Source organism: Oryzias melastigma, linkage group LG17 (genome assembly GCF_002922805.2).
Source record: "Oryzias melastigma strain HK-1 linkage group LG17, ASM292280v2, whole genome shotgun sequence".
NCBI lineage: Eukaryota > Metazoa > Chordata > Actinopteri > Beloniformes > Adrianichthyidae > Oryzias > Oryzias melastigma.
The window spans coordinates 2,846,621-2,874,231 of NC_050528.1; the positions used below are offsets into that span (position 1 = coordinate 2,846,621).

General features: G+C 39.9%; 1 protein-coding gene across 6 annotated transcripts; it reads right to left on the minus strand.

Annotated features, from left to right (window-relative positions):
- Positions 1–434: 434 nt before the first annotated feature.
- lpin2 (lipin 2) lies at positions 435–27,558 on the minus strand. Of its 6 annotated transcripts, none has more exons than XM_024274005.2 (21): positions 23,071–23,343; positions 21,088–21,288; positions 15,247–15,342; positions 14,668–15,002; positions 14,489–14,596; positions 14,294–14,420; positions 12,266–12,599; positions 12,099–12,198; positions 11,823–12,010; positions 11,224–11,317; positions 11,081–11,150; positions 10,920–11,012; positions 9,421–9,503; positions 9,151–9,286; positions 8,778–8,926; positions 6,958–7,044; positions 6,487–6,639; positions 4,151–4,265; positions 3,594–3,697; positions 1,962–2,123; positions 435–1,569 (listed from the first exon to the last, which is right to left on the minus strand). In XM_024274005.2, the coding sequence occupies exons 1-20, from the start codon at positions 23,182–23,184 to the stop codon at positions 1,979–1,981; spliced, it is 2,832 nt and encodes a 943-aa protein (XP_024129773.1). In that variant the 5' UTR covers positions 23,185–23,343; the 3' UTR covers positions 435–1,569; positions 1,962–1,978. The 6 variants fall into 6 exon arrangements, with proteins under 6 accessions (XP_024129773.1, XP_036072321.1, XP_024129776.1 ...); XM_036216428.1 differs by having other exon boundaries at positions 435–1,803; XM_024274008.2 differs by lacking the exon at positions 23,071–23,343 and adding an exon at positions 27,218–27,558 and having other exon boundaries at positions 435–2,123; positions 14,668–14,999.
- Positions 27,559–27,611: the final 53 nt, after the last annotated feature.

Consider the following 27,611-nt stretch of genomic DNA (forward strand, 5'->3'; position numbering starts at 1 on the left):
AGCAGGTTTGAATGTTTGAAGCAGTTTTGTCAAATACATTTATTCCCACGTAATTTTTGAAAAACGTGCGGCCAGTGCTGAACGTTTTTCTTGGCTGCACAGACCCAGAGGACGGATTAAGGTTAGAATTATGTTTGGGGTTAAACCACCACATGGTTCCTGAGTGCAGCTGTGTCTGCAGCTCACCACTCCTTCAGGGTATCCATCAACTATATCCACATATATCATCTTTTATTACCTTTGGAACACTAACAAACAAATTATTTATGAAATAGTTATTTTTTTCAACCCGGAAGTAACACGACTCGATTCCTGAAGCTCCGCCTCCCGCCGCTTGTGGCAGTGACTCCCATATTTACCATTTGAAAAATGTAAAAAGTTTAGACACCCCCATAAATAAATAAAAATAAATAAATAAAAAACACCACACAGCATTGTCTTCAATTAGAAATGTATTACAAATATGATCACCAGCCTGGTTTGGTTAACTCCGTTAGTCCTTCTCTTCTTTATACAAGTGATTTTGTTCTTCAAACAACATTTCTGTACAAATGAAACACAAACACACACTCCAGTTTCTCTGTGGGTCAGACAATCAAAAGCAAGAATTACATCCGAACAAACGTGTCCACTAAAGATGGTCAAGAAGAAACCACGACTGAAGGCATCGAGACAGAAAGACCAGATCGGTTTCCACAAACAAACTTCAGAAGGAGGAAGTGTGACGTCTTCACACAAGATGCTTTACTTTCATAGAAAGAAAGGACTCTTTTAAACTTTCAATTATAAGATAAATCTTCTGTATACCTTCTAAAGAACGAGCAAAGAAACGGAAGTGAAACAGAAACACGCAGAGCTTCAAATGTGCTTCAAACTTCTTCATCCTCGACTTCAGCTCACGATAAGATCCACACAAATGAATGATTTCCTAAACGTCGCAGTCGTACTTCAAACTTCCTGGAACGAGTCCAGTATTTCCTGTTGATTTCTGAACTCATTTTCCTTTCCAGGAAACACACAGACGTCTGTTGTGACGCTCTCATGCAGCCTTCAAGCTTTGCACCGTCCCAGATAAAACATTTGTTTTTCATTCCGAAGGACCCCCACCTCACACAAACATCCCTCTTAAAGTGATATGACAAACTCAAAGTCTTCAGAATTACTCCGTTCAGCATCAGGCGGGTGAGGAACCTGCAGCTCAAACAAAGTGCAAACGTCCGAGCAGGCGGACTCCGTCCCGTCATCCGTCCGTCACGTCCGTGTCTGCGCGGACGCCGTGGAGGTGAGCGTACCGCAAAGGAAGCAGCTTTCATCAACAGTTATTGATAAGTGCATGTTAACGATCGGTTTGAAAATTCGACCGGAATCTCCATCAAACAAACAAAAGAATTACAATGAAAATCAATAAGTTAAACTGGACTCTTCAAACAGCAGTTCGCCTGGTAGCTGCTCGTCTGATCAGCAGGTCATCACTGAGGTGTCCTTCATGTGGACAGGTGAGACTGAACACTCAGGTGGAGAAAAGGTCGACACTTCGGGAGGAGCTTCGACGTCGGCTCCACCGTTTCGCTACAGGAGGGAAAGGAAAGGTTTCTTTCATCTCAGAGAATAAAGCCCGTTTTACAGGCGGGGCCTGACTACTTCCTGGTGTTCAGCGTCTCTCCTACTTTAAGTAACAGTTCGCATTTTCACCTAGAATGTTATTTTTTTGTGCCTGGAAAACGTAGCTTAGAAAGCGTCGCGGATGCTCCATCATCCTCCTAAAGAGGCAGATCTTCAGCCGTGTGGTCCCCGACAGGAATGCTTCGATTTGAAGGGAAGGAGGAAGTCTCAGTTAGCCCATCCTCTCCATGGTGAGCATTTGTGGTGAATGAGACCCTGTTTGTGTGCCAAAGTGCTGTGCGTTCTGGTCCCCGTGTGTCCCAAAGATGCTGAGGCGTCTCTGACGGACGGACGTCTACCTGGGCATCCGTGGAGGTCAGAGCAGGTCGTCGGGGTTGATCTCCGGCAGAGGCTGTCTCCAGTAACAGAAGGAGCTGAACTCCGGCATCACGAAGGCTTCGTTCTGCTCCTTACTCAGCAGAGGAAACACGTGCTCCACCAGCTCACTGAGGCGCCCGTAACTGTCAAAGAGCCACATGAACAGATTTATCAGATGGATTCAGGGACATGCAGTTGGGGGAGGAAAATATAGCTTAAAAAATGCATACATAACATAAAATAAGTGTACTTTTTAAAATTAAAAAAATAAAAATCAAAATGTGGTATTTTTTAGACTATAGAGGAATTTTTGTGCCACTATAATACTAAAGTCACAGCTTTGAGATCAAACATTTCTAAGCTGAAAACAAAAAGTAAAGTGTTAAGGAAAAAAAAGCATAATTTGCAAATAAAAATATTTTATATTTGCTTTCAAAAACTTTTGTATTTGCAAACCTTTTTTTTTGGTGCAAAAATATTTGTGTTTGCAAACTTTTTTTTTTTAATAAAATATTTTTGCGGTTGTAGCACAAACGTTTTTACATGTGTAGTGCCTCATCTCACTTTCACCCTATCTTTGATTGTTGTTTGTTACGTTTGTGCCCCCCCAAACAGCCTGCTGATTGGTCTAGATTCTATCCAATCAGGTGTCTCTGCCTCACATTGACGTGCTAGTGGACTGAGGCGGAGTTTGGAACTCTACAATCTTCAACCATTCTGGCCCGTTTCTCTTTGAGCAGAACTCAGGAGCAGCAAAGCTCAAATATACAACAAGGTTCTGGATTTATTCATGTTCGTGTAGCGACCAGCGTGTTTAAAATGTCTGCAGCAGAAAAACATCTCCGTCCAGCCGGACTTTTTATAACGGTTATGATTTGGATGAAGGAGCTATAGTTTTTTTTAATGAGTAAAAGGCTAAAAAATTAAGAGAAAGTTGCATTTTTTTCACAAATATTTCTTAGAAATAAGTCACTCTAGCTTTCTGTCAGATTAGATTGTTACCAGTTATTGACTCATTTAGTCTTTTTTGCAGCTAAAAAACACATTGGGTGCAGCAGACGTCCGCCTGCCGCGCCGCAGTACGCATGCCACGAGGCAGAGGGCGCTGGTGAGCCCAGAGAATGTGACATCGCAGCTAAAGAATCATAGAAACTGCGGCAGCAAGTGCAGACGTCCAGTTACTCTTTAATGTTGTTTAGCCCCAATATCTAATTTGGTTTTTAAACCCCTAAACTCAAGAATTAGTTTAGACTCGTCACTGGTAGAGATCTCCACGGAGACAGAGAGACTTTAACACTAAAGAGAGAAAAGGAAGATTCTACAAACAGGTTAATCATCTGTTTTTTTCATAAGGAGCACCGCACAGACTTTATTTATAATTAAAGTTAAGTCAATAATAATCTTGGTGATTTTTTCTCTGCTACAGTTTGTAAACAGAATAAATACTGAAATGAAATTTTAAACAACACACTAACTGTTGTCAATCAAATGGTGAATCAGCTGCTCCGTGGGGTTCATATGTTTGTAAATCTGATGACGTCAGTGAGCCTCACCGCACGTCACGGGGTAGATCTTCAGAAAAACAAACTTTCATAATCAGGCATGACACTTACGAGGACTTGTTCCCCTTGGTCTGCTCCTGGATCAGCTCCCCTTTGGGGTTAACCGTGAAGATCCGGCACACAGGAACTCCCACCTCCTTGTAGGCAAAAACATCCTGGACGGAAACGGCGATCAGATTGTTCATTTACATTTTTTTAAATAAGAAAGAAACAAATTCCACAACCAAAGGTGAAGAATGTTCTGGACAGCTGATGATGTAACGCTCAGAAAGCAGCACTCATCCATAATGCACACAGAGTGCATTAATGACATCATTAACCACAGACTTCCTGTTTGTGTTCAGCCGCATCACATCACCGTGATGCTCCTAAACAAATGTTTCTTCTGGCAAAAAGAAACGTCTCTTTTCTCTGGCGGGCGGCAGAGTTCTGTGTTTACTCAGCTGAAGACGAATGCCGAGCCCGACTGGAGATCCGCGTCCAGCAGGGACCTGGATCCAGTTCAGATCCGGACTCAGATCTCCCGTTTGTGTCCGATCTCCGACGCCCTCCCCGTAAACGAGCAGACGAAGGCTGACGGGGTATAAAGAGAGACCTTCAACACTCACATTAGTTCTGTTCCCAAAAGCGGCGTAGAACGGCTGCTTGTTATGCTGGAACAGGTTCTTGATGTCTGTAAGGCATTCGATCTTGAAGATCTCTGGCTTCTTCTCAATGACCTCCCTGAAACAAACGAGCTTCATTAGAGCCCGGAGCAGCAGCAGAATGCAAACACGCGTCATGAAGAAAACATCTCTGAACAGAACATCACTTTACAGAAATCACCAATCCCAGAAACGGAACGTAAACACGTTCCTGACGACACATTTCATTGAAATAATACTTCAAATGAATCAAATGAAATCAAGTTTTCTCTATGATGAGTAAAAAGGTTTAAGTTCAGAACCGAAATGCCTCATTTTCTAAATGCTAATATTAGTTGTAATTTGTCTTTAATGACTAAATGATTTTCTTTATTAGTTGTAAACTAGTTGTTTTTTTTAATGACTGAATAATGCTGGAAATTCTGATCATTTTAATTAACAATGAACTGACCAAAGAGAACTTTTTAAATTCTGTGGTAAATGTAAATCATGGTTCCTACAAGTTTCTTCAAGTAGATTTAAGACTTTTTAAGGCCATAGATGTCAAACATTAAGACCAACTTCTCACTCTATTTCCCTCTTTATGAATGAATTCTAATCTTTTTCTTATCTTGTTTCTGGTCTGCGCCTTGATACTTTTTAATCCTTTATTTCTTTTTATCAAAAGGGTATTCAGCGTTTTGGTGCACAACGACTGATTTTCCCAATGAACATTTGATTAAAACAGTCTTGGTTGAAAACATTTCATCTTGGAGATGAAATGTGAAACGGACAAGTTTCAAGAAGCATAATTTTTAAGGCTCAGATATTAAAATTCAAGACTTTTTATTTTCAAATTCATCAATTCAACAATTTAAGACTTTTAAAGACCCTGGAGGAACCCCGGACAATGACAATAAAGTATCCATCCACCCATCCATCCATCCATCCATCCAGATGATTATAAAGCATCGTAGGTCTGCAGGAACAGGAAGTGCTGGATTTCAAATTCTTCTTCATTTAGACCAGCGTTCTGCAACCCTCAACACCAAAAGAGACATTTGGTTTCTTACGGACCAGAACCCAACGAGAGCCACCAGATCCTACTTAATCTTTTAGAAAATATACATAATTTATGTGGCAATTTAGCTATTCCTTTAGAAAATGTAGCTTTTACATATTTACAATAACTGAATCAAAAGTATTACATTTTTCTATAAATAACTTGAACGTTTTTACTTTTGACAGCAGCAAATACAAGTTCCTTTCAAAATAAAATACTGTGTGAATAAGGTGCTGCAGCAGATTTTAAATAAAATAATTCAAGAACACCAAGTCAAACGTGACATTTTATTGCATTATACCAACAACTAGATACTAGGGTGCAGCATGTCTTAGAATGAGCTAAACTCAATGAACTAATTTCATGTTTATGAAAATTATTAGCACTTTTCTTAAAGCCAAAGAGCCAAAAGAACCACATGTGGCTCCGGAGCCTCAGGTTGCAGACTGCTGATTTAGAGAATCAATAATAATTCACTACATGTATATTTTATGTTTTTTAGGGTTTTTTTATTTTCTTTCAGTTAGTTTTTAATGTAAAAGTTCATTTAAATAATGAACACTCCCCCTTAGTTTTGTCAAAATGTTTTTTCATAACCAAATTAAAAAGTCTTTGAATCAGAAATCTGAAAAACAAATATTTTTTATTCTTGCATTAAATTAAAGTTGGAACTTTTGGATTATTATTAACTCTTTATTTAACCAGGTGAACTATTAAGAACATGTTCTTATAGCAACTTTTGGACGAGTTTGTGCAAATATTCAGCCCATGAATCAGGACTTTAAATCATTTCAGGTGACAGATGTGAAAATGATCATTAGAAATGTTTGAGGCTCAATTCAGGGTTCTAATCTCAGATTTTACAACACCTTTTACAACCCGTTTTTATCTAATCAGAAACAAAGACTAACAGCTGTCGTCAGAGTATTATTATTTTTATTTATTTGCTTTTTCACCACAATTATTTATATTTAATCTAGTTTTCAATTTTTCAAAGATTTCTGTGCCAGATTTGTATAGTGACATTTGTGTTTCCATACAGCTCTATGAACTGTATAATTCTGAACTTTCTAGCTTTCCTCTTTTTTTTTTTTATTCCATTTTCTACTGTTTGATATAATTTGATTTATTTGCTGTAATAATCTGGTGCTGTTAAATGGGGAGTTAATTGGTAGAAAAAGAAGAGTTTGAGGAGAGGAAAATGAGCCGAGCTGAACGTGATCTGATGAAGACGATGTGGTTCGAGGAGATGCTTCACCTGTGGAACGCAGAGAAAAGGCTGCTGGGGGAGAGCATGAGCGGCCCCCGCGGCAGGATGATGCCGCCATCGTTGACCCACTGCAGGTAACCTCTGGTCATGTCCGCCATGCCGATGGCCCGCGCCGAGCAGTACAGGAACTTGTAACCATTCCTGTGGATACGGACAGCAGTCATCATCATCATCATCATCATCATCTTCATCATCCTGACAGCAGCAGCTCAGTCTGCTGTTACCGTCAGCGTGAGAAGAAAATCCATTTAACTGCAAACAAAATCATTTTCTAATCCGAGCGTGTGAGTCATCAGAAACGCCGTCTTGTCATACTTGTGTAGAATCCAGTTTATGATGTTCATTTGTGTAATGTGATTCAGTCCCGGCTGAGTCATTCTCATCTGATGACAGCCGGGAAGAGAAGCCGGCGCTCCCAAACTCCGACTGGCTCCTCGTCCATCACTGTCGAGCACTTACTCAGCCACCGAGTGGTACAGCTTGGCGATGCCCTGGTGGGTCCAGTCTTTGCCCAGCTGTGGAAGGATCTGTCCAAACACGTCCGACCTGAAACCAGCAAATGTTTACCCGTTAAATCCTCCTCAGGTTCAGGAGGGTCAAAGAAACATGTCAACGTTTGGTTATAAATATAGAATAAAGTCTGACTTTTTCCACTAATGAGGATTAGTAACCCTTAGGGAGGGTGGATAAAGAATAAAATGTAAACGGACTCATTATAGTCTGTTCCTGTGGCGGCCGGTCGCACGCCGCAGTTTAAGGTCACGGAGATAATAAGGTAGAACTGATCTGGACCGGGCTGAGGCGGGTCCTTCTGAACCACCGCCTGGTTTCAAAAGGATCCAACTGGCTTCAGGATAAGTTAGTGTTTGCATAATTACATCACATTACTGATAAATGCAGCTAATTTATGCTGTTAAAGTGGAGTGAGTCCAAACCCTCTGAAGGTGGAGAATCAGACAAAAGACGTATTTTTAATTATTCTTTCAGGGTCCTTTTAATGAGCTTTCCCAACCTTTCAGTTATGAGTTTACAAACATGATGAATGCAGAAAAGGTTACTCCTTTCTAAAGACGCTTCATCGACGCCGACATTTCAGACCTGATATTTGCTTCAGAGCCGCTCCAAGCTGAATATTTTAGGCAGGCGGAGACATTTCCAATAAGAAAAGTGTTGATGTGACTTTCATTATGACAAAAAGTGACTGAAAACACGACTGAGCTGCTCAGCCAGACATCTCTGGAATCAGACGCACTTTGGGTTGTTGAGATCCACCTTTCTGCACTATTAAAAATAAAGATCTGAATTTACAGCAGGAGAGTCAAACTCAATCACACAAGAGGCCAAAATCCAAAACACACCTTAGGTGGTGGGCTGAACAGGATAAACATTTATTGAACACGCTAAAACTACATTTTTAAAACTTAAAAACAGTAACTTTTTGACATATTTAAGTACTAAATATATAGTATTACCTACAATAATGCTAGTGTGAATGCTGGGAGCTAAATTTAGCTAGTGCTGAGAACGAAAGATGATGATATGATAGCTAAAAACACTGAAGCTGAAAATGATAAAGCTGATAGCCAGATAAAATATTAGCTCATTGCCAAATTAGCATAACAAAAACCACAAAAGAAAAAAACCTAGGTTAGCCAAAACAGCTAGCATGTAGCTGAAAAAATAGCTAAACAGCCTAAAAATGTGAATAACAGCAAACACCAAAACAGCCTTAAAAAAACAAAAAACAAAAAGCTAAATTAGCCAAAACAGCTAGCAGGTAGATGAAATATTAGCTAAACTCCAAAACAGTCTGAAAAATCTTAGTAAATGCCAAAATAGTCCAAAAACCTAGCAGAATGCAAATTTGTAAAACTTTAAAACTGTAACTTTTTACATACATATAAATAATAAAAATTCTGTAATATTATTCCAGAATAAATCATCACCTTCAGTATTTTACTCTCCATAAAAATATATTTTGTCAAAATGATACAAGTTAGAAGATAACATCGAGCAATTAATAACAATATAATAAAATGATCTGGAGGGCCGGATAGAGTTACCCGGAGGGCCGCATCCGGTCCCCGGGCCTCGACTTTGACACATGTGATGTAGAGCAAAGGAAAATGAGGCTCCTAACAACATTTTTTTGAACAAAGAGTCACACAAATAGCAGCAACTTGGACCTGATGTGCTGTTACTACGGATAACCGCAGCTTAGAATGGCTGCATATATAAAACTAACCTTCTACAGGAGAGTAAGCCTCAGAGGAACCTACTTGGTGATGGTGCCGTCGATGTCGGAGATGATGACCTTGTCGTCCCAGTTCCACAGGTAGATGGTGCCTTCGCAGCGGCAGGTGCCCTGGTACTGAGTGGTGATGCTGAACGTCACGTCATTCGGCCCCTCCTTCAGCTTCAGATTGGCCTGAAAACACAAAACGAACATGTGAAGGAACATTCCGGATAAACAGAAATACAGCTGCTCTGCAAAAGTGATTAAGAAGGCGTTGATCTGTAGTGACCCCTAGTGATCGAAGAGAGAAAACAGGCAGTAGAGACTTTTAAATCTGATTGTTATTTTTAGTGCATGCATTAAAAAATAAATAAATGAAAACAGAATTAAAACTGTATCTTCGATGTAAAACTTACAATCTGCTCCGAGGAAAGGCGCAGAGATTTCCTGTACGTATGCGGGCCGGGGTGGAGCTGAGCGTCTGCAGCCTGGCAGGACACGGCACTCACCTCCTTCGCCTCCTCATCGCTGGACGTGTCTCCTGCTTTGGAGCTGCACAGCAAAAGCAGGTCAAACCGCACATTTATTTCAATTAAAAAAAGCACTGAAACTCTACAGGAACTCTCGAAAGTGGAAACTATTTGTTTTAAACATTACTGATAGATTTTAGGATCGTCATCACGTACGGTAAGTCCAGTTTCTCCTGAGATATGGAGGCTCCTTCATCCATCGACTGACACTCCTCCTTAGCTTCAAGCTTCGCCTCCGACTGACAAAAAAACATGTAAAAGAAAAACAAAAATAAGTATAAACTCAAACTATGGCATCAAAAAACAAATTTAACAGCAGGACCTGAAGTTTGAAGAAGTTGGATGTTTATTTGCCTGTTTATATAAATTTGACATTGACCAAATACATATTCACACACACACACACACATACATATATTACAGGTACATACATATTTACTAATGCAAAATGTAATTTCATTAAAATTGGCCATTCTTTTATAACATTTCATCAGTAACTTACATTTTTTAAGAGCATTGCCTAATTTACAGTCTTTATCTAAAGAATTCCAAATTTTTGTTCTTGCCCTGTATGATATACATCCATCCATCCAAATAAATATCTAGGGTTGGCTTAAAAAAAGCTAAGAGTCATCAAAAATAAAATTTAGATTCAAATCAACATAAAGATGAACCTTCAAAGCATTTTATGTATTTATTTTTTCTTTTAGACAAAGCCTGTTTTTAATGTAAAAAATTCTGGTTTGAAAACTGAAACTTAACATTAGTTTATTGAAAATAAATATTTACATGTAAACCGTTTTTGCTGATGCATTTAAGTTACAATTTATGCCAAAATAAAGTTTTAATGCTGAAGTAGATATAGGGCATTAACTGTGATAATACAAGAGTGAATGCTGCAAGCTGAATGTGGCTGCTGAAGATGCTAAAATTGATAACTGAAAATTCTGAAACTGATTGATGAAAATGCTGAAAATATTAGTTAGGTGCCAAATTAGGAAAAAAAATGGAAAAATGTCTAGTTTTGCCAAAACAGCTAGGATAACATTAAAATATTGGCTAAATTTCAAAATAGCCTAGAAAACTGGAAAAATGTTCTAATTTTGTCAAAACCGTTAGCATAATGCTAAAATATTAGCTAAACTATAAATGACAACAAAGAACTGAAAAAATGTCTAATTTTGTCAAAACAGTTAGCATAATGCTAAAATATTAGCTAAACTATAAATGACAACAAAGAACTGAAAAAATGTCTAATTTTGTTAAAACAGTTAGCATGATGCTAAAATATTCGCTAAACTCCAAATTAGCCTGAATGACTGGAAAATGTCTAAATTAGCCAAAAAGCAGCTAGCATGTTACTAAATTAAAAGCTAAATGCCAAATTCCTCTAAAACCCCAGTGGCTGCTGAACATTTTAAAGTTTGAACAGTGTCTCTAGCTGAAAATATGCAGAAATTCACGTTTCAAAGTACACAAAGTTTTGGAAGAATTTGAAGAATTTCTCATTAATTTCCTTTGGGGCATATGTTGCTCAATATTTGCTTTGCAGCGTTCACACATTTAAACCACGACCTTGTGAATACCATGAAACCGTTTAGTGTTTTTGCTCTCATCCATCTCTAGTCCCTGTAATAGAAGACATGAAGACGCACCTGTTTGATTGTACTGTCTGCCCTCTTCCGCCAGAACCACCAGCGGCCCGACTTCTTTGGCATTTTTTCCTTCACCCAAGCCTCCTCTGTAGCCTGAAGCACAAGAAGTGAAGTTACCGACGAGCTTTTCAGAAACAGACTATAAAAATAGAATCCTCTACCTTTGGTAAATTCTTCTGAAATGCTTGCAGACTTAAGATCAAAGGTGCAGCGAGCGTCCAGTTATAATATCTAAGACGACAAATATTAGTTAGAAACCAAAAACAAGAGCACATTTGGATCTTTTAAACCGCTCTTTACAAACCTGTTTCCTATCTTTACCACCAGGTTGGGATTATCGATAATTGCTGGATTCTCAGCGAATTCATGATATGAGATGATGTGCTCCATAAATCTCTCTGCAGAAACACAAGAGGTTTGAGATCAAATCTGACAGGCTGATCATTTGAAGGTCACAGACCAGCCAGCAAGTCCAAGTGGGCCCCATTTTTGCCACATTGACAAACACTCCGGGTGGACGCCCAGAATGTTAGCGTAGCATGTTAGCGTGCTCCACTGCAGTGAGCTCCATTGTAGCGAGCTCCGCAGCAGTGAGCTAGCGAACTACGCTGTAGCGAGCTCCATTGTAGCGAGCTCCGCAGCAGTGAGCTAGCAAGCTCTGCCAGGTTAGTGAGCCAACCCACCGAGTGCCCACTTAACCCCATGTGGGCCACGTCTGGACAAACCCATTGGGGAGCCACATTTGCTGCTCACACTTAAACCATATGGACCCACATGGCTTTGCTGGCTGTGATCAGCTGTGAATGTGTTAAACTTCCCCAGCAGACCAGATCAGACGTTTTGGTATCAAACTCTCTGCTAGCAGTGAAGTTCTCATCTGCTCCTGGACTAAAGACTGCTCACCTTTAGATATCTCGGCGTTTTCTGACAGACCGCCACACAGAGACAGGGTGACATCAGGAAGGTCGCCGGCCGAGTCGGACAGACATTCGGTCCCGCTGTCGGCGGCGGCGCTGCCCACCGACTGAGGAGACTGAGAACCGGAGCGGATCTCTGAGTCCATCCAGTGCTTGTTTGCTGCTTCAGACTCACTGGTGTCAAAAGAAAAGATGCTTTCAGTTTCACTTTGGTAGAAGACTTTCACTAAAACACATCCGGTCGTCTCGCGCAGATGCAAACCTCTTGGGAAAATAGCGTGCAGCCACGTCGGGTTCAAGCACGTTCAGGTCGTCCAGGTAGATGTCCTCTGGACCCTGATGCTGGCTCCTCTTTGGAACTCCTGAAACCAGAAGACGAGGACGTTTGTGTGCAGCGGGACGCCGCGGTGACAGTGAATATGTACGGACCTTTCTTCTTGGAGGGCGAATCAGTCAGCTGGTTGTTGGCAGGAGTGGACGTGGCCACGCTGGACGGGAGGATGGCGAGGGCCTCGGTGGGGGTGATAGGACTCAGAGAGGACGCGGTGTTGTCGGCTGAGAGCTGACCCTCGGGTGTTACAATGGCGGTCGGCGTCCGCGGCTCAGGCCTGACGATGGTGCAGACGGGTAGGACGGTGTCTTCCTTCTCCGTCTCGGCGTCTTTCTCCATGGCCTCTGAGCTCAGGATGACACGGAAGTGGGTGCTGTCCGACGGCGTGATGGTCACGGTTTTTCGGGATTCTTGCCTTTCTTTCTTGGTGACCTGTTTGTTTAGAAAACACAACTTACTATAAATAACATATATAAGAACTTCAGTAAACATTTTGTAACATTTTTTCACTCTTTGCATTTCTTACAGCATTTAAACAGAGAATAGTGGCTGTTCTATGAGGTCTTAAAGTGAATGAAAACCTGAATTAAAAAACTAATAACCCAAAACTGTTACTGAATGAAATTAAATGTTTAATAGTTACAGCTGCTGCTTTGCTTTTTCGGTTTGTTCCTTCTTTGCATTCATTCTGCAGTTTAAAGTTTCAATTCAGAATTTTTAATTGCAGAGTTGACCCAAACTGTATTTAGGGGCGGGGCTTTGAGCCCACGGAGGACATGACTGACATCAGGTAACCGATGTTATGGCGACGTCATTTCCTTTGCTGATGCCGCCTCTACCAAAGTTTGGCACATCAGAGGAGGAACAACACAAGCATTTATATTAGGGCCGGAAAATTTAAAGAGAAATTAACTAATTAATCGCAAACCTGGGAAAAAATTAATCACGATTATTATTTTTTTAGTAGCAGTATTTACCGTCCACAGGCCAGAGAGAAATGTTTTCTTTCATTTAACGGTCTGAAATGTTTTAATTTATCCAGTGTTAACCCAGAAAAGTCACTTGTGAGCACAAACACGTACGAACACAAACGAAGAACTGCTGCTCCGGAATGTGTGCTTAATTTGTGTTAGTGAAAATTAACGCACAAATTAAAATTTTTCAATCACATGCGTTAACGTGTTAACATTTACAGTCCTATTTTATATAAATTCTTTACAATATTTTTTATCTTTACACTTTCTTTTTACATTATATACATTTATTTTTGTTTATTATGTGTAGTTTTGAATTTAAAACTGTTACTTTAAATGTACAATCTGTATTTTTATTCGCCTCAAAGTCCCACTCTGATCATCTTCTGATCTATTTTCACATTTTATTCACTGCAGTTTTTAGCCCAAATCTAAAAACCTGTGTTGTTTTCTAGGACATAGTTTCTCAAGAGCAGCAGGAGTTCAGTAAATTCACCTGAGTTATAGCTGTTGGTGTGGAGTAACCCCATCCCCTCTTCCCCTCCCCGCAGCTGAGAGCTCTTTGTTTAAGCAGAGCATGAAGCTTGTAGCCACAAATACGATCTTTTTTAAGTGACATTTTTCATCCATTCCTGATTCACAACAATTTGAATAAAGAGATACTCAGAAATGCAAGTTTTACTTTTCTTTACATATGTTCTCCATCATCAGAAAAATGCTACAAGAACATGTCAAAAACACCAAAAACAGCATTTTCATCAGAGTGGGTCTTTAAAGTGATCCTGATTTGACCCCTAGTGTCACATTTAGACATTCATTTGATGATCCCATATTTGGTCAACAGAGGGCGCTATACGCTACACGTTGTTTCAAACCAGGCCCCCTATTGGTTCCACTTTACACTGGGACACTGTGCAAACTTCTGCATTATTTAAACTCATATTTACAAGTAAAGAAATGCTCCACAGCAGTTCATTAACTTTACATTCAAGACTGTCCCAAAATCAAAGGAATCAGAAGAACAACAAGTTTATTGCAGGGAGCAGCTGAGCAACTTTAAACAATACTTGAAATTAAAATAATTAAAATTGAGTTATTTTGTCGCTGGAAAACCAAAATCTAACCCATCAAATGGACTTTGATGATTCTTACCCTGGTGGTTTCTGGAAACTCTCCCCAGGTCCACTGCATGTGGGACTCGGCTCTGAGTAACGTCTCCGACGGCCTCCTCACCAGCTCGGAGTCGCTCTTTGGAGAGAAGGCCTGAGACAAGCCATGACTGAAATCCAGACAGAAAAACAGTCAAAACCACCTTCAACAGGAAGAAGCGCCGTTTGCCGTACACACCCTTCACACGCCGGCCATTCCCCGTCAGATAGCGGGTAGTCGCTGAAGTTGTGCCGGGCTGCAGGTAACTTTGGGTCGATGTCGGGCACGGCGTTGTCTGAGGGTGACCTGCATCAAAACCCGTCATTTAACTCAAGTAAAATAAACTTTTCAGCAGCATGTTGTTACCTTTAACCCACCTTGAAATATGTGCAGCGGTTTCTTCGTCAGAACTCAGGTCCATCTCAAAGATCTCCTCGTTTTGGCCCGAGGACACAGCAGCAGTTGCAGCAGCAGCAGAGAGAGAAATGGGCGGGGTCAGCTCCTCTCTGCGAGGGTCGCCTTTGTGCTTCTTTCTCCGTCTCTTCTTCTTCTTTGTGGCCAGCGTGCTGGGGGCGGGGGGCTCAGGTGGGTCTTCTGGGTCGCCGGGGTCGTCCTGCATCTTTTTCGCTGCCCTGCTCTCCACCTCAGAGATCCAGAACATGTGACTCTCAGTGGGAATGGGGGAGGTGGCCAAGTGGGCAGGGATAATCTGCTGAAATGAGGGTTAAAAGACGTTAAAGGACTTTTAAAAAAGAGGAAACAGTGCAGGAGTAAAGTTCTGAGCTGTTCGATTCTAAAACCTCTAAAGTGTCTAGATTTATTATTGCACGAGAAATTGTGATATTTTGGATGAGGAGTTCATAAAACAGTTTATAAGGTAAGTTGATTACAGTCTGAAGGAAACGTCAGAACCTCACTTCCTGTTTCAACATGGCGGCTCAACCGGACATGCTTACGTTGGTCTGTTGAGTTTCCTGGACAAAGAACGCCTCTCCGTTGTCCCCCAGCTTCATGTGTAGATCCACAGGCTCTCCGTTCACTTCAATGTCGATCTGAAGAAAATGTTTGCACAAAAGTTAACCAAAGATCAGTGACGTTTTTCCCCAATCTATGAACTGTCGCAGGTCATGTGTGTGACTGTTCACTCAATTTCTTGTTTCCTAAAATCATTTTAAACCTTTTTTATGACAGCAGGTAGAAAATGAGCCTTCTTAATAGGTAGTGCTGCCACAATTAGTCGATCAGTCACGACTATGGTGACTATTAAAGTAGTCGACTAATTTAATATTCACTTAGTCTTTTTTGTCTCAAAACTACGGCGCACGCTTTCTAATACTCCCCTGCCATCGTCTTTGACACACATGCGCCGTAGGGCTAACTCAGGTCAGATGTGATGTCACAGGAAGTTATGAGAAGACTGCCACCATAACAACACGCCAACAGAGCTTTAAGGTGGGAAACATGGAAAATAAAAGACAAAAGCGTCCAATGCAATATCTGCTTGAGTTCTACAGCACCACCACGATGATGCATGAACAACTGAAGAGGAGCACGCCGAGTATGACAACGCTGAAGAGAGATCGTCGTCTTGGTAAGCTAACGTTAGCGCTAACTTCTTCGCTGAATGTTTTCTGTGCTTCCCCGCAGCCCTTTTAAGGGTCAGCGTTTGTGCTTAAAGGGTAACCAAACAGGGTAGTTGGAGGCCGACTCCATTCTCAGCCCAGATAGTGCTGGCGAACTGAGCGGCGGAGGTGTGGCTTGGATCTATGATTGACAGTTAGGTTAGCCTTATGTACCTGGGTCGGGTTTTCAATATAGACAGAGTGGTGCCGGGTAAAGTTTCTCCACAGAACTTTCTGAGAAGGTTGAGAGGTTTCTCGCCTCCCTCTTGTCCTGAGCCCGGTTCTAATGATCCAGAAGCTTATTGTTTTTAGCCACTGGCTCAAGACGCTGCTTTTGCAAAGCCCGACAGCAGAGCTGCTGGCGCAGCTGAGGGTTTGCAGGTCCGAAGAGGACCCGTGTCTGAGGGTGGTAAAATGCTGCTAGCATCTTAGCTAATAAAGGCTAACGTGTTAAACATTGCAGAGTAAAATGTTCATTAAATCCATCACCAGGTCGGAGTTTACTGGATATAATGCGAACTACACTTAACCTCTGCTCCCTAACTTCCACTGGAAAGTTGTGTGAAGCTGTAGATTTTTGACAACTGAAGGCTAAACACCCCCAAGTCATGCTAAAGCTAAAGCTAACGACCGACCATTACAGAATCAAAGATGGGCGGGGCTTTAATACTGGAGCTCAGAGCATGGTGACATCAAACTTCTGGGACTTACACCAGTAGACCAATCACAAAATTCAACTGTAATACCTCGATTCAACCTGTAGGGGGCAGCACACAGACGTTTTTTGACTATATTTTCAAGAATTAAACATGTTGATTTTCATTCGTCAAAAATTTGTCAAAGACCAACAGACAGTACTTTTAAAGTCTCATTTTTAGAGCTCAACAGCCAAAAAAAGTTGATTTAGGGTTTGGTTACCCTTTAAACACCGGTGAAAAAAATAAGAAATAGTGCTGTAAATGACAGCAAAAAACAAAAGCGTGTCAGAAAGAATGCTGGTAGTACCGAATGTTCCAGCTTTGTTCCTCCAGTTCTTTAAAGATCATTAGGATGATTTAGGCTTTGAAGGAATGAGCCTCACAGCTACAGCTGTCCAAAGTGATAAATGACAGCTGTACTGTCATATTTACCATTTACTTGTGTGTCAGAATAGAATCAGATTTTTTCCAATCTGGCCATTTATCAATTTAAATCTTACTTTGTGAGCCTTTAAATGCAGATTTTTTTTTTTTTTTTGGTCAGATTAATCTTTATTATTATTGTTTCAAAAAAACAAAATGTTTTTATAGAACATACATTAGTTTTTTACAGATAAAAACTATTTTTTAAACTTGAAAACCAAAACCTTCACTTTGAAAAACACAAAAATCCTCTAAACCCTGAAGCACCCACAAACCAAACATGATGAAACATGAAATGAAGTAAAGAAATACAGATTTAGGCTGATCTCTCCAAATCTCCACAGACTTGACTAAAAGACCACTCAAGTTATTCGAGCTTTGTCCTGAGAGCTGGAGCTTTTCAGAGTGAAATGAAAAACCACGTCACGTCCAGCACGGACTACAGACGGCTGACTTTTACTCACGCTCAGCCAGCTCACACCCAGCCATCAATATTCATTTGTGGAAGAAGCCCCCCAGAAAAATTGTTTTTACAGACTTGATTGACATTATCTTTTCATCTGCGGTGTCCTTTACCGCAGGTGTGGTTCGTCTGCCGTCTCTCAGGATGTAATTACAGCCCTCTGGGTTGCTATGGAAACCTGGTGTCATTAAGTGGGACTTTCCAGACCCCGGTAATAATGAGGCAGAATAATGGAGAACCTCTTCATCCACTCGCAACAAGTCACTGAAATCTTGATTTTTCCACCAGCATTCTTTATCACTGCATTGTTTATTGTCTAAGAGCAAAACGTGCATCTTTTGTCAGTCAAATGATGGAATATAACAGAGCGCTGGTCACTCACTGGTCAGTTTGACCAAGTTAAACTTTTAAAAAGAACTGAAAACCCCCAAAAAATACTGTTATTGACGAACCACTTTTTAGACCAAACCGCCTTATGTTGACCATGTAAATGAAGTGAAGCTCAGAAACAATGGTCACATGTTTGCTTACCTATAGATATGGAGCAGCTAATCTGGGCTGTGATAATGGGGACACGTGTTTAACTGTTACACAAGAGCTATTTTTGAGGGCCTCTCGCGTTTCCCCGCCCTCCCACACATTCAAGTTGTAGAGCTGTTGCTATGGAAACCAGCCATTCATTCCTCCGTTTCCAGCCGTTCAGCATTCTGGGTCGCAGCTGAACTAGTTTTGGTCCATCACTCCTCACATATACATAGGAATGGGTCTTTTTTGGGTCAAATGGATACAGATGCTGTTCACCTTGAAGGATTCCATACAACCAGAAAATCAAAAAGAAGAAACGCAAAACCAGAAGACAAAATAGAAGAAAAATATAATTTGCAAAACAGAGTAAGTTTTGTGGAAAAGCTGGAGAAACAGGAAGTACGTTAACATATTGACTGTATACGATATTTTTTCTGTAGTTCAAGCTACAAAGCGACTACTGTATTTTCTGGAGTATAAGTGGCACTTTTAGGAGAAAAGTCTGACGTTTCAGAACAAACCACCAAGCCCAGCTCAGCTAAAAAAAAAGAAAGAAATACAACAATACTTTGATCTGTAAGAGAAAAATATAAAGTTTAAGAAAAAAACAATAAGATTCTCGTCCATGTTTATTTTGGGTGACACTTCTGCCGTCAATAGCAAATACTTCGGATGCAGCGCCCTCTAGGGGTTGTTAGAGGAAACTACCATTAAAAGACAACCAGTGTTTACTGGGAGAATAAATATATAACCCTTTTGATGTCTTAAAAAAATCAAAACAGACAAATGAGTCGCTCCTGAGTGTAAGTCGCACTTTTGGCTAAACTGTGAAAAAACTTGTGACTTATACTCCAGAAAATACGGTAATTAGTTGCCTTAATAAAAGTGGGCGGAGCCTGTTGGCCCCATGTCCGACATTCAAAATGTTTGACAGATTTTGTGTCGCTTTCAAGTGGTGGGGGTGTGGCCTTCCAACAAGCCAATCAGGAGTGATCCTGATTGGCAAGAGCGATTACTAGTCATGTTCTGAGCTCAATGTGTTGTGTTGTGACCTTAAGTTGTGTTGTGAGCTTAATGTGTTGTGAACCCTCAGGGCCACCATAGATTATCACAGAGACAATAACTTGGTCCAATCACAATTTACCGACGATGTCCTGGTTCACCATAGAGGTGTCGTTATTGCAAAAAAAAAAAAAAAAAGGCGACTGAATTGACGTCATTTGGTTAGAGCTGGAACTAAACCATCTTCTATGGATGATGTCACACTCACTCTGTCCAGTTCTCTGATACAGTCAATGGTTGACTGAGAGGAGACAACAGGAACTCACAACATTACAAAACAAAAGAACCGAGCAGCAGAACTTCAAGTTAGCAACATCAAATTATTAGCATAAAAATGTTCTACATCATGAGCTAACAAAAACGAACTAGTTTAAATGCTGGATCAAAAAAGTCATTAACAAAAAAACAGGAACTGCACCATAAACTCAGAATAAGGGAAAACACCTGGTTACTCTACTGGGATGCTGCTCTCTAAGGGGGCGTGGTCACTCGAATACACCTGACAGGTTCGTCCAGCGCACCGTGCCTATTCTAAACCCTCTCATCGGCTGACAAATTGAAAAAAACTAAGTTAATTTTCCTCTTTAATTATATTTCTTACGTACATCCAGTGACAAACTGGATTTGCTGCTTCTGCTGAACTGAAAAGGCAAAGCCTGAGAGCTGCAGAAAAACGCTTTTCTCCAGAGAGAAGTCAGCCCTAAAAACAGCAGGACTGCTGCTCAGCCAGAACTAATTGGAACGTCTCTATAGGCCTATATATAGCTATAACAATTATTACTGTGGGACAGGAACCCACATATCAGCTTTGTTGGAGAAAAATGGACCCCAAGTGAATCATAGACACTTATCTTTACACATAAGATTTAATCCTTATCCGTACTAAATTGTGGCTCTGTGGGGATTTCCAGGTTCATCCATCAAAGGAATTCTGGGAGAAAAGGCTGCAAATCATCAAACTAAACAGCAGTAGAAATCTTTTTATTGTTTTTACTCCTTCTTTTTTCAACAAAAGTGTTACTGAGTGAACCTCATTTGCTGCTATTTATTGAACTGTCAGTGTAATGTAGCAACATCTACATCATTTCAGCAGTAAAATCCGATTTCACACAAAAGAAATCCAATCAGAAAGGGTCTGAACAGAATCCATATTAGCATGGGAATAAAATGACATATTTCATAAAGATGAAGCTCATTCGTGCTTCTGGGGAGAAAACAAATCTAAAGGTGTTTTGATGATTTCACTGCACCTCAACATCAGTGACCCCAAAAAAACAATTTAAAGGGCTGGTTTGGAAAATGTATTTATGATTAATGAAATGCTATCACATGACAGAAAACTGAAAGTTGCTGCAATAAACCAAATTTCAGAATTTTATTCTTAGTATTTAAACAAAAAAGTGAAAAGAATTACGTCAAACCATTTTTATATGTAAAGTAACTAAACAGAAGTTTTTCTCAGATATGCTAACCTTGTGAACCTTTCTTCACTAAAACATTCTCCAAATGTGTTCAATCTCCTCTCATTATCGCTCTCCAATGTTTTGTGGAAGCAGCTTTTTCCAAACATTCCCACTGAAGAAATACCAGCTTTATGTTTGAAGTCTGAACTCAGATGTTTTCCTGTTGAAAGTTGGTGACATATTGTCCTGATTATGTAAACATGACCATGTTAAGACATTCCATTCTTTAAATGAGTCCCTATTAAAATGGACCATCAACATTCTCACTTTGATATCATAAAAATAGAAAGAAAGGGAAATAAACCTGGAAGATACGTTCTTCAAACGGCACATGGAACATTCTGAGTTTATAGCAAACTAATAAGACAGAGACCACAGTAATAAAGACTCATCAGAAAGTTTCCTTTCATTAAATAATTCTACAAACAGCTGTTTTTCTTTTTTTGATTTTGCAGAATTTTGAAAATAAAATCCTGATGGCAGCAGTTCCACTTTCTCATTCTTAAGGTTTATGTAAGTAAACGTTTAAAATGGAACATACCACTTTTTCTTTGGAGCGCAGGACCCCCAGCTTGCCGAAGCGCACATGGAAGGGGGAGCACTGAAAGGTGCCGTCTCTCTGGCGGACGACCACGACATCAATGCAGCCTGACAGCGTGGCCTGATTGATGCCCTTGTACAGTTCTTTGACCGTCACCAGGACCTGACCGGCCAGCTGTCCCACGTAGTTCATGGTGTCCGTCTGCAGGCGGGAGAGAAATCACAGACCAGAATAAGTGGTTTTGATCAGTAATAATTTGAATATAGCATTTGTTGTAACATTTATCCTTTCGGATTGCCCAACTTTAAGTAAATTAAAAAAATAATGGAATTAAAAGTCACATATGAGCTGCAGGAAAACTGCAGAAAATCACAAAATGAAGCATCAATAAAAATGGTTCAGTTAGGTCTTTTAAATAACATTCGCTAAATATTTATTTATCCTTTTTCTCTTTGGTTAGCCACATAAGGTAACATGCAAAAAAGACCAAAATACAAAACTAAAATGAGAGAGAAAAGTCAAGTAGAAAGAGAGCAGTTAGTAAAGTCGGAAGAGTTGTGTCCTTAAAGAAATAACAATGATTATACATGTCTTTTCTTCCTGATATAAATTCACTGTACACTATCCTATTGAGTAAAGAGCACAGTTTACAGTGACACAACTTTAAACAAAGACCCACTGTCCTGCTGCACAGGAAGACGCTGAAGTTCCTGCTTTTATTTAAAACTGACAGCAGGATTTTGTTCATTTATTTGGATAAATCTGCACACAAGAAGCGTTTCATACATTAGACCAAATCAGTACTCGAGCTTTCGCACGAACACTTAATAAAATTGTAAATACGCTGAAGAAGAACAAAGAAAAGAAAGAGTTGTACCAAATCTGTTCATATATCGAGGTAAAACCGGAGATTTGTTTTCGTGACCTCTAAACAGATGTGAAATGATCTGTCCACAGGAGCATGGTGGGTTTGTAACCTCTCACTGTCCAAACAGAACCTTGGCTTGATTGGATCAGGGTCTGCTTTAGTAGGGCAAGTAAACAAAGCAGACTTTATGCAAGCTAAATGTTCCAATGTCACACGGACACTTTCTTTAACAATAAAGAATACTGAAAGATTAGCAACAACGTCAACTTCACTTTTCTGATAAAAACGATACAGAAGGAGGACCTGTCAGTCCACACAAACAATTGAAAAGATGACGATTTTTGCCTTTTTATATTGGTAAAAGAGAAATAGAGTTTATTTTGTAAACTCCAGGATGTTTGTTTTGTGTGCCGATAAAATTAATAAATTGTTTATAACAGTATTATCTCAATATTTTAGATGAGTGCGGAGAAAGTCACCCAAAGACTCCAATGAGAAATGGTTCAAAGTTCTCAAGGAAAGAATGTAAACGAAGAATAAAAAAATTATACATACAAATGAGTCTGAAATGATACACAACTTTTTTTAATGGGATCTCGCTATATAAAGCTAGGAAAATAAAATAACCTTAATTATCTTAGGATCTGTTTCTTTTAATATAAAAAATTAACTAAAGACATACTAGGGCTGCAATCTGCGATATTAGTGATCAATATTTCAACGATGATATGACTTATTAAATGTATTACCGAGCATTTTTATCACAATCACAAAATGTTACAGTGAGCAGAACACAAGTCCAAAGTCAAGTTGTCTCCTATGAAATGTCGACCAAAAGAACAACAAAAAGAGAAACACACAAATCAAAATCTTAAAGATAAATTGATATACTCCTTTATCATAAATGTTGTGTTTGACCACAACAACTACATCCTTTCACAATAAAGAGATTGAATGGAGTCATTAAACTAATCCATTACAGTCCCTTTAGTTGAGGTTCCAGCCACAAGTCCTAGCAACAACCCCTCAATCTACCTTCAAGTCCGAGCATCAGGTCTTCCAGGATTAGCTTTATGCTGAAGACCGACCACAAACATCTGTCATTTCAGACTCACCAGGGACCAGGACGACCTCAAAGACGAGGACTCATCCTGCTCACTGTTGTCTGTGGTGTCCTCTGTGTTGCTTTCCCTCAACTCCCAGTTTCCCCAGGACCTCTGCCTCTTCATCACTCCTCCTCAGGACACGGCGAAAGGAGCAAAAATGTCCGCCCTCAGACTTTGAAAACAATGTTCTTCTCCCATCTTCAGATTTCTAACAAGGCTCCACCTTTGAACAGACCTTCCAGGGGTTAAAACAGCTGTGATATCTGGAACAAGCAGCAGTTGTGCAACACCAGAAACTTTGCCATCCTTCCTCCAGGTTATTCTCTGCTAAAGGTGCACTAAAGATCATCCAGTGAGCTGACAGGGCACAGAGATTCTAGCCAATGAGAGGACACAACTACAGCGGCAGCACTGATAAGAAACGGCTATTTCATGTGAGCAGCTGCGCAGTGTTTTCCCTGATAAGAGAAATGTGAAGAAAACGTCCAGCAGTTTTCTGACGTTTGACAGTTCAATCGATGCTGCATGTTTGTGAGCATAAAAAGATAGTGGACTGTGTGAGAAGTAAATGACAGAGAATCTGAGGTCAGCCTCTGCGATATGCACGGAACTGGACTTTGTCATGCTTTGACTTGTTTGCGTTGCTCTTTATTACCTGCATGGCACTTCACATGTGATTCCAAAACAGAAAGAAGCAGAAAAGCACGACAGTCATGGGAACATTTATGTAAGTGTCCAAACATGCTGATAAATTCCATACTATGATAAGACATAACATTGCTGGAATAGTGTGAACTACCAACACTGTTTTCAAATTCTCCTTGATCTGGTCGGCAGAAACTGCCCGACTTGTTGCTAAGAAACTGCAGAGCAATGCACGGCCCCTCCTGAAAACCCCCATGGACCCCTTTCTCCTCTTTTAGGATTTTTGGAAATAACAACAAAGAAAACACAAATTCTTACAAAGATTTAACTACAACATCATCAGTCAATCCATCCATTTAAAGTCAGATCTGTTTTAGTTCTGGTTCAGATTTGTGATTATGCTCTGGAATTGTCTTTTAAATTTTACTTAAGGCCTTAAAATTTATTCTAAGAGCCCAAAAGTTCATTTAGGAGAACTCTACACATTCAGCATAATTACATAAAACTGTTCACATCTATACGTTTCAAGTATTTGATCTATTTGAATCATACGTTATGACCTCACTTCACACCGGCTGATCATTACTTGGAGCCATGAGCTAAACTGTTGTTGACCTCTTTGAAAGCAAAGCTTCATTAAAATGAGAAACATAATGAATTCAGTGTCTCTAATGACGACTGTATCAGTGTGAGGCCGTTAAACAGGACTTTTTTTTCTTAATTTATACTACATGTTAATGTCCAAGTTCTGTCAAATTCCAGGAGAAATGCTGCCTACGAGTAAAGATGTCCATTTTTTCCATCCAAGATGTCAAAGCGATCAACAAACTACAGCTTTGAAAAATCATTCCCAAAGTACTTTTTTTTTTTTTACATCAAAACACATATCTGAAAACAAGAAAGAGTACAAATTATTCAGAGATCATTTTTGTTGATTAAAATATCACCACACCTTAGAAAAAGCCTGTGCTGATCTGAGAAAACAGATGATTCAAAGTTAGAATTCTTTTTTCTTCTGAAGTCATAATCGAAGATAAAAACCTGATTTTTGTCAAAATTAACTAATCCAAGATACTTTTGTAAATTAGAAGTACAGACATCAGTTAATGCAGTAGGAGTTTCCCTCTAAATGAGTGGACACTTACTAGCTAGCACTCAGTAGGTGTATATACATGTATAAATAATATAAAAAGACTCAAATGACGACCTACATTTCATTTCATAAGCATACACCTGATTCAGGGCTTTAAAAAAACTGTAAAAAGAAGAAATTTCATCTAAAATACTGTAGTATGTAATATTTAAAGATAAAATGTTAAACTATATTTTTCTTCTTACTTTAAAGCCTTTAAAAAAACTTTGAAATAAATGAAATTGTCTCTCTTATGAGAACACTTCTACTAATCTTAACAAGTCTAATACATAGTCAGATTTTATACAGTTTTGTTCAGAAAAGGAACTCATTAAAATAGCAGATAACCCTGTAATGCATTTGATCTTCCTCATAAATTTTCAATAATAAAATACAAAACTAGGAGTTTGCTGGTGTTTAGACAGAAAACAAGTATGGATGTGTTATGGGGCTAGTTTGTGTTTTGGTTAATAGTAGTAGTTATGGTGTTAAAATGCTGATTTTTTTTTCTAGCAAAATATCAAAAAATGTGCAGAAAATTAATATAAAAGCAAAACTTAAACCACTTTGAATTTGGTGAGCTTATCCATTGGTTAAAGCGAGGTAAAGTCCTCTATGACACGTTTTGGTTTTCTTATTGAAATGTTAAATGGTGTTTACTTACATAGAGCTTCACTGCCTTGTTAGGAGGCCTAAAGAGCTTTACGGTTCAGTGGCTTGCTCAAGGACACTGTGACAGAGCAGGAACTGAACCTGTGATCTTCCATTCAGAAGTCAGCCGCTCTACCACTGGACCATGCCCGCCCAAAGATGCACTAATCTTACAGTCTGTCATTTCTATGTTTTAAATAAAGATTTAATAAAAAGATGCACTAAGCCATGAATTGTGTCCAAATTTCTTCACCACTCAATACATATTGCAGTGTATAGTGTGTTTGCCCTTTTGTAAAGTTGTCTGAATCTGCAATTACAAAATAGAGGTTATGTCTGAATTCCCTCCCAAATCCCTAATTACTAAAATACTTTATAGTGTGGGACTATACAGAGTCCTGGATTATAAAGGCAATTCTGACACGATGCTCACTAGTTTTCTTTCGTTTTTCCAAACACTGGATTTCAATTTCCCAAAATCAAATCAATACGAACATTTCACGACGTTTATTCACGACTCCACTGTGAAAATGTGGATGGTTTATCAAAAAATACATTTAAACACTTTTTTTTTTTTAATTCTTCAACCGCAATCAATTGTGGTCTATATTCACTAAATCTAGTGAGCATCGATCAATGCTAGCTTTTTGCAAAGACTTTTGGGAAATTTCAAGTGCACTCAATTTTGGAATTAGTCAAGGCAAGTTTATTTGTATAGCACATTTCATGTACAGAGACAATTCAAAGTGCTTTACATAAAACATTAAAAGAAACAATCAAAAGAAATACTAAGGAATTAGTAGATTCAGACAGCACTAGAAAATGGCGAATACACTATACAGTGCACTATGTAGTGAGTAGGGGGCGAATTTGGACATAACTTGATAGCCCTAGAAATAATTTCCCAGAAGGCTTTGCAAAAAAAACAGTGTGCAACAATGCTGACTAGATTGGTACATATAATTTTTGCTGAGAAAAAAAATCTTTTTAAATGTATTTTGCACATACAAAAATCCAAGTTTTCACTATCAGAACACAGTGAATTTATAAATAATTTTAATAAAGTTCATAGTTAACTTTTTTTTTTTGCTTCAGAAAAAAAAAAAAATCATATTTGCCTTAATAAATAAATAAATAAATAAAAAGCGAGCATGGTGTCCGAATCGCTTTTAAACTCCATAGCGCGTGATAGTTTTTTGGTGGTTCGGGAGTAGGGAGGAAATTCGGACATAGCCACGGCCCCCCTATGGTCCCCCCGTGGCCCCAGCCAGAAAAATTCTGGACACGCCACTGTCCGACACCGAAACTGAAGAAATGACTTCGCGAACAGATGCGAACCACATCAGTGTTTCTGGACCAGCAGGTCTTTCCCGCCGAACGCACGCGGACGATAATTGTGGAGGCAAACCGGGACATTAAGAGCAAAACTAAATGAATGGACGCTAGCCTCGGCTAGCCCTCAGCTAGCTCTCTGGTTGACGCGGTGACAAACGCACCGTGAAGCGGCGTCCGTCCCCCGCCGCGCTCCGACAACGACGTCATTTGATCGAAAAACAATGTATTGAATGGACATGCAAGCTGGAACATTTATAAATGACATTTAATGAACCGTTAGTCGGTGAACATGTTAGCTAGCGTTAGCTAGCGCTGATTCAAATGTGTACATTTCCACGCAGCCGCGGTCACATTAATGCAGCTACAACCTCTCTCCGCGCTCCGAGTCCTCACCTTTCGGTTCGTTCAGCGGGGAGCTGCTGATAAAGTGTCCTATAGCGCCGTCTCCATGCTGCCGCCCGTCAAAGTCCGCTCCGCCGTCCTGACGTGTCCCTTCCTGGACCACCGTGACCGGCTGGTGAGTGTGAGCCGCCGCTGCTGCTGCTGCTGCTGCTGGCAGCTCACGTTGACAGAGAGAGAGCCCGACTGCGGCGGCGCAGACAGTCACGCAGCTGCTCAACGCATCAGGTTGCGGTTCAAAGACACGCACGCACCGCTTCGGGACTTTCACCTCGTCCCGTCCGCAAATCGAAAGGATTGCGAAAGAACACACTCCCGGAAAAAAAACATCAAAGCTTTCTCTGCAAACGGAAATAACGCTAGAGCTTAAAAGGGAAAATATGCAGCA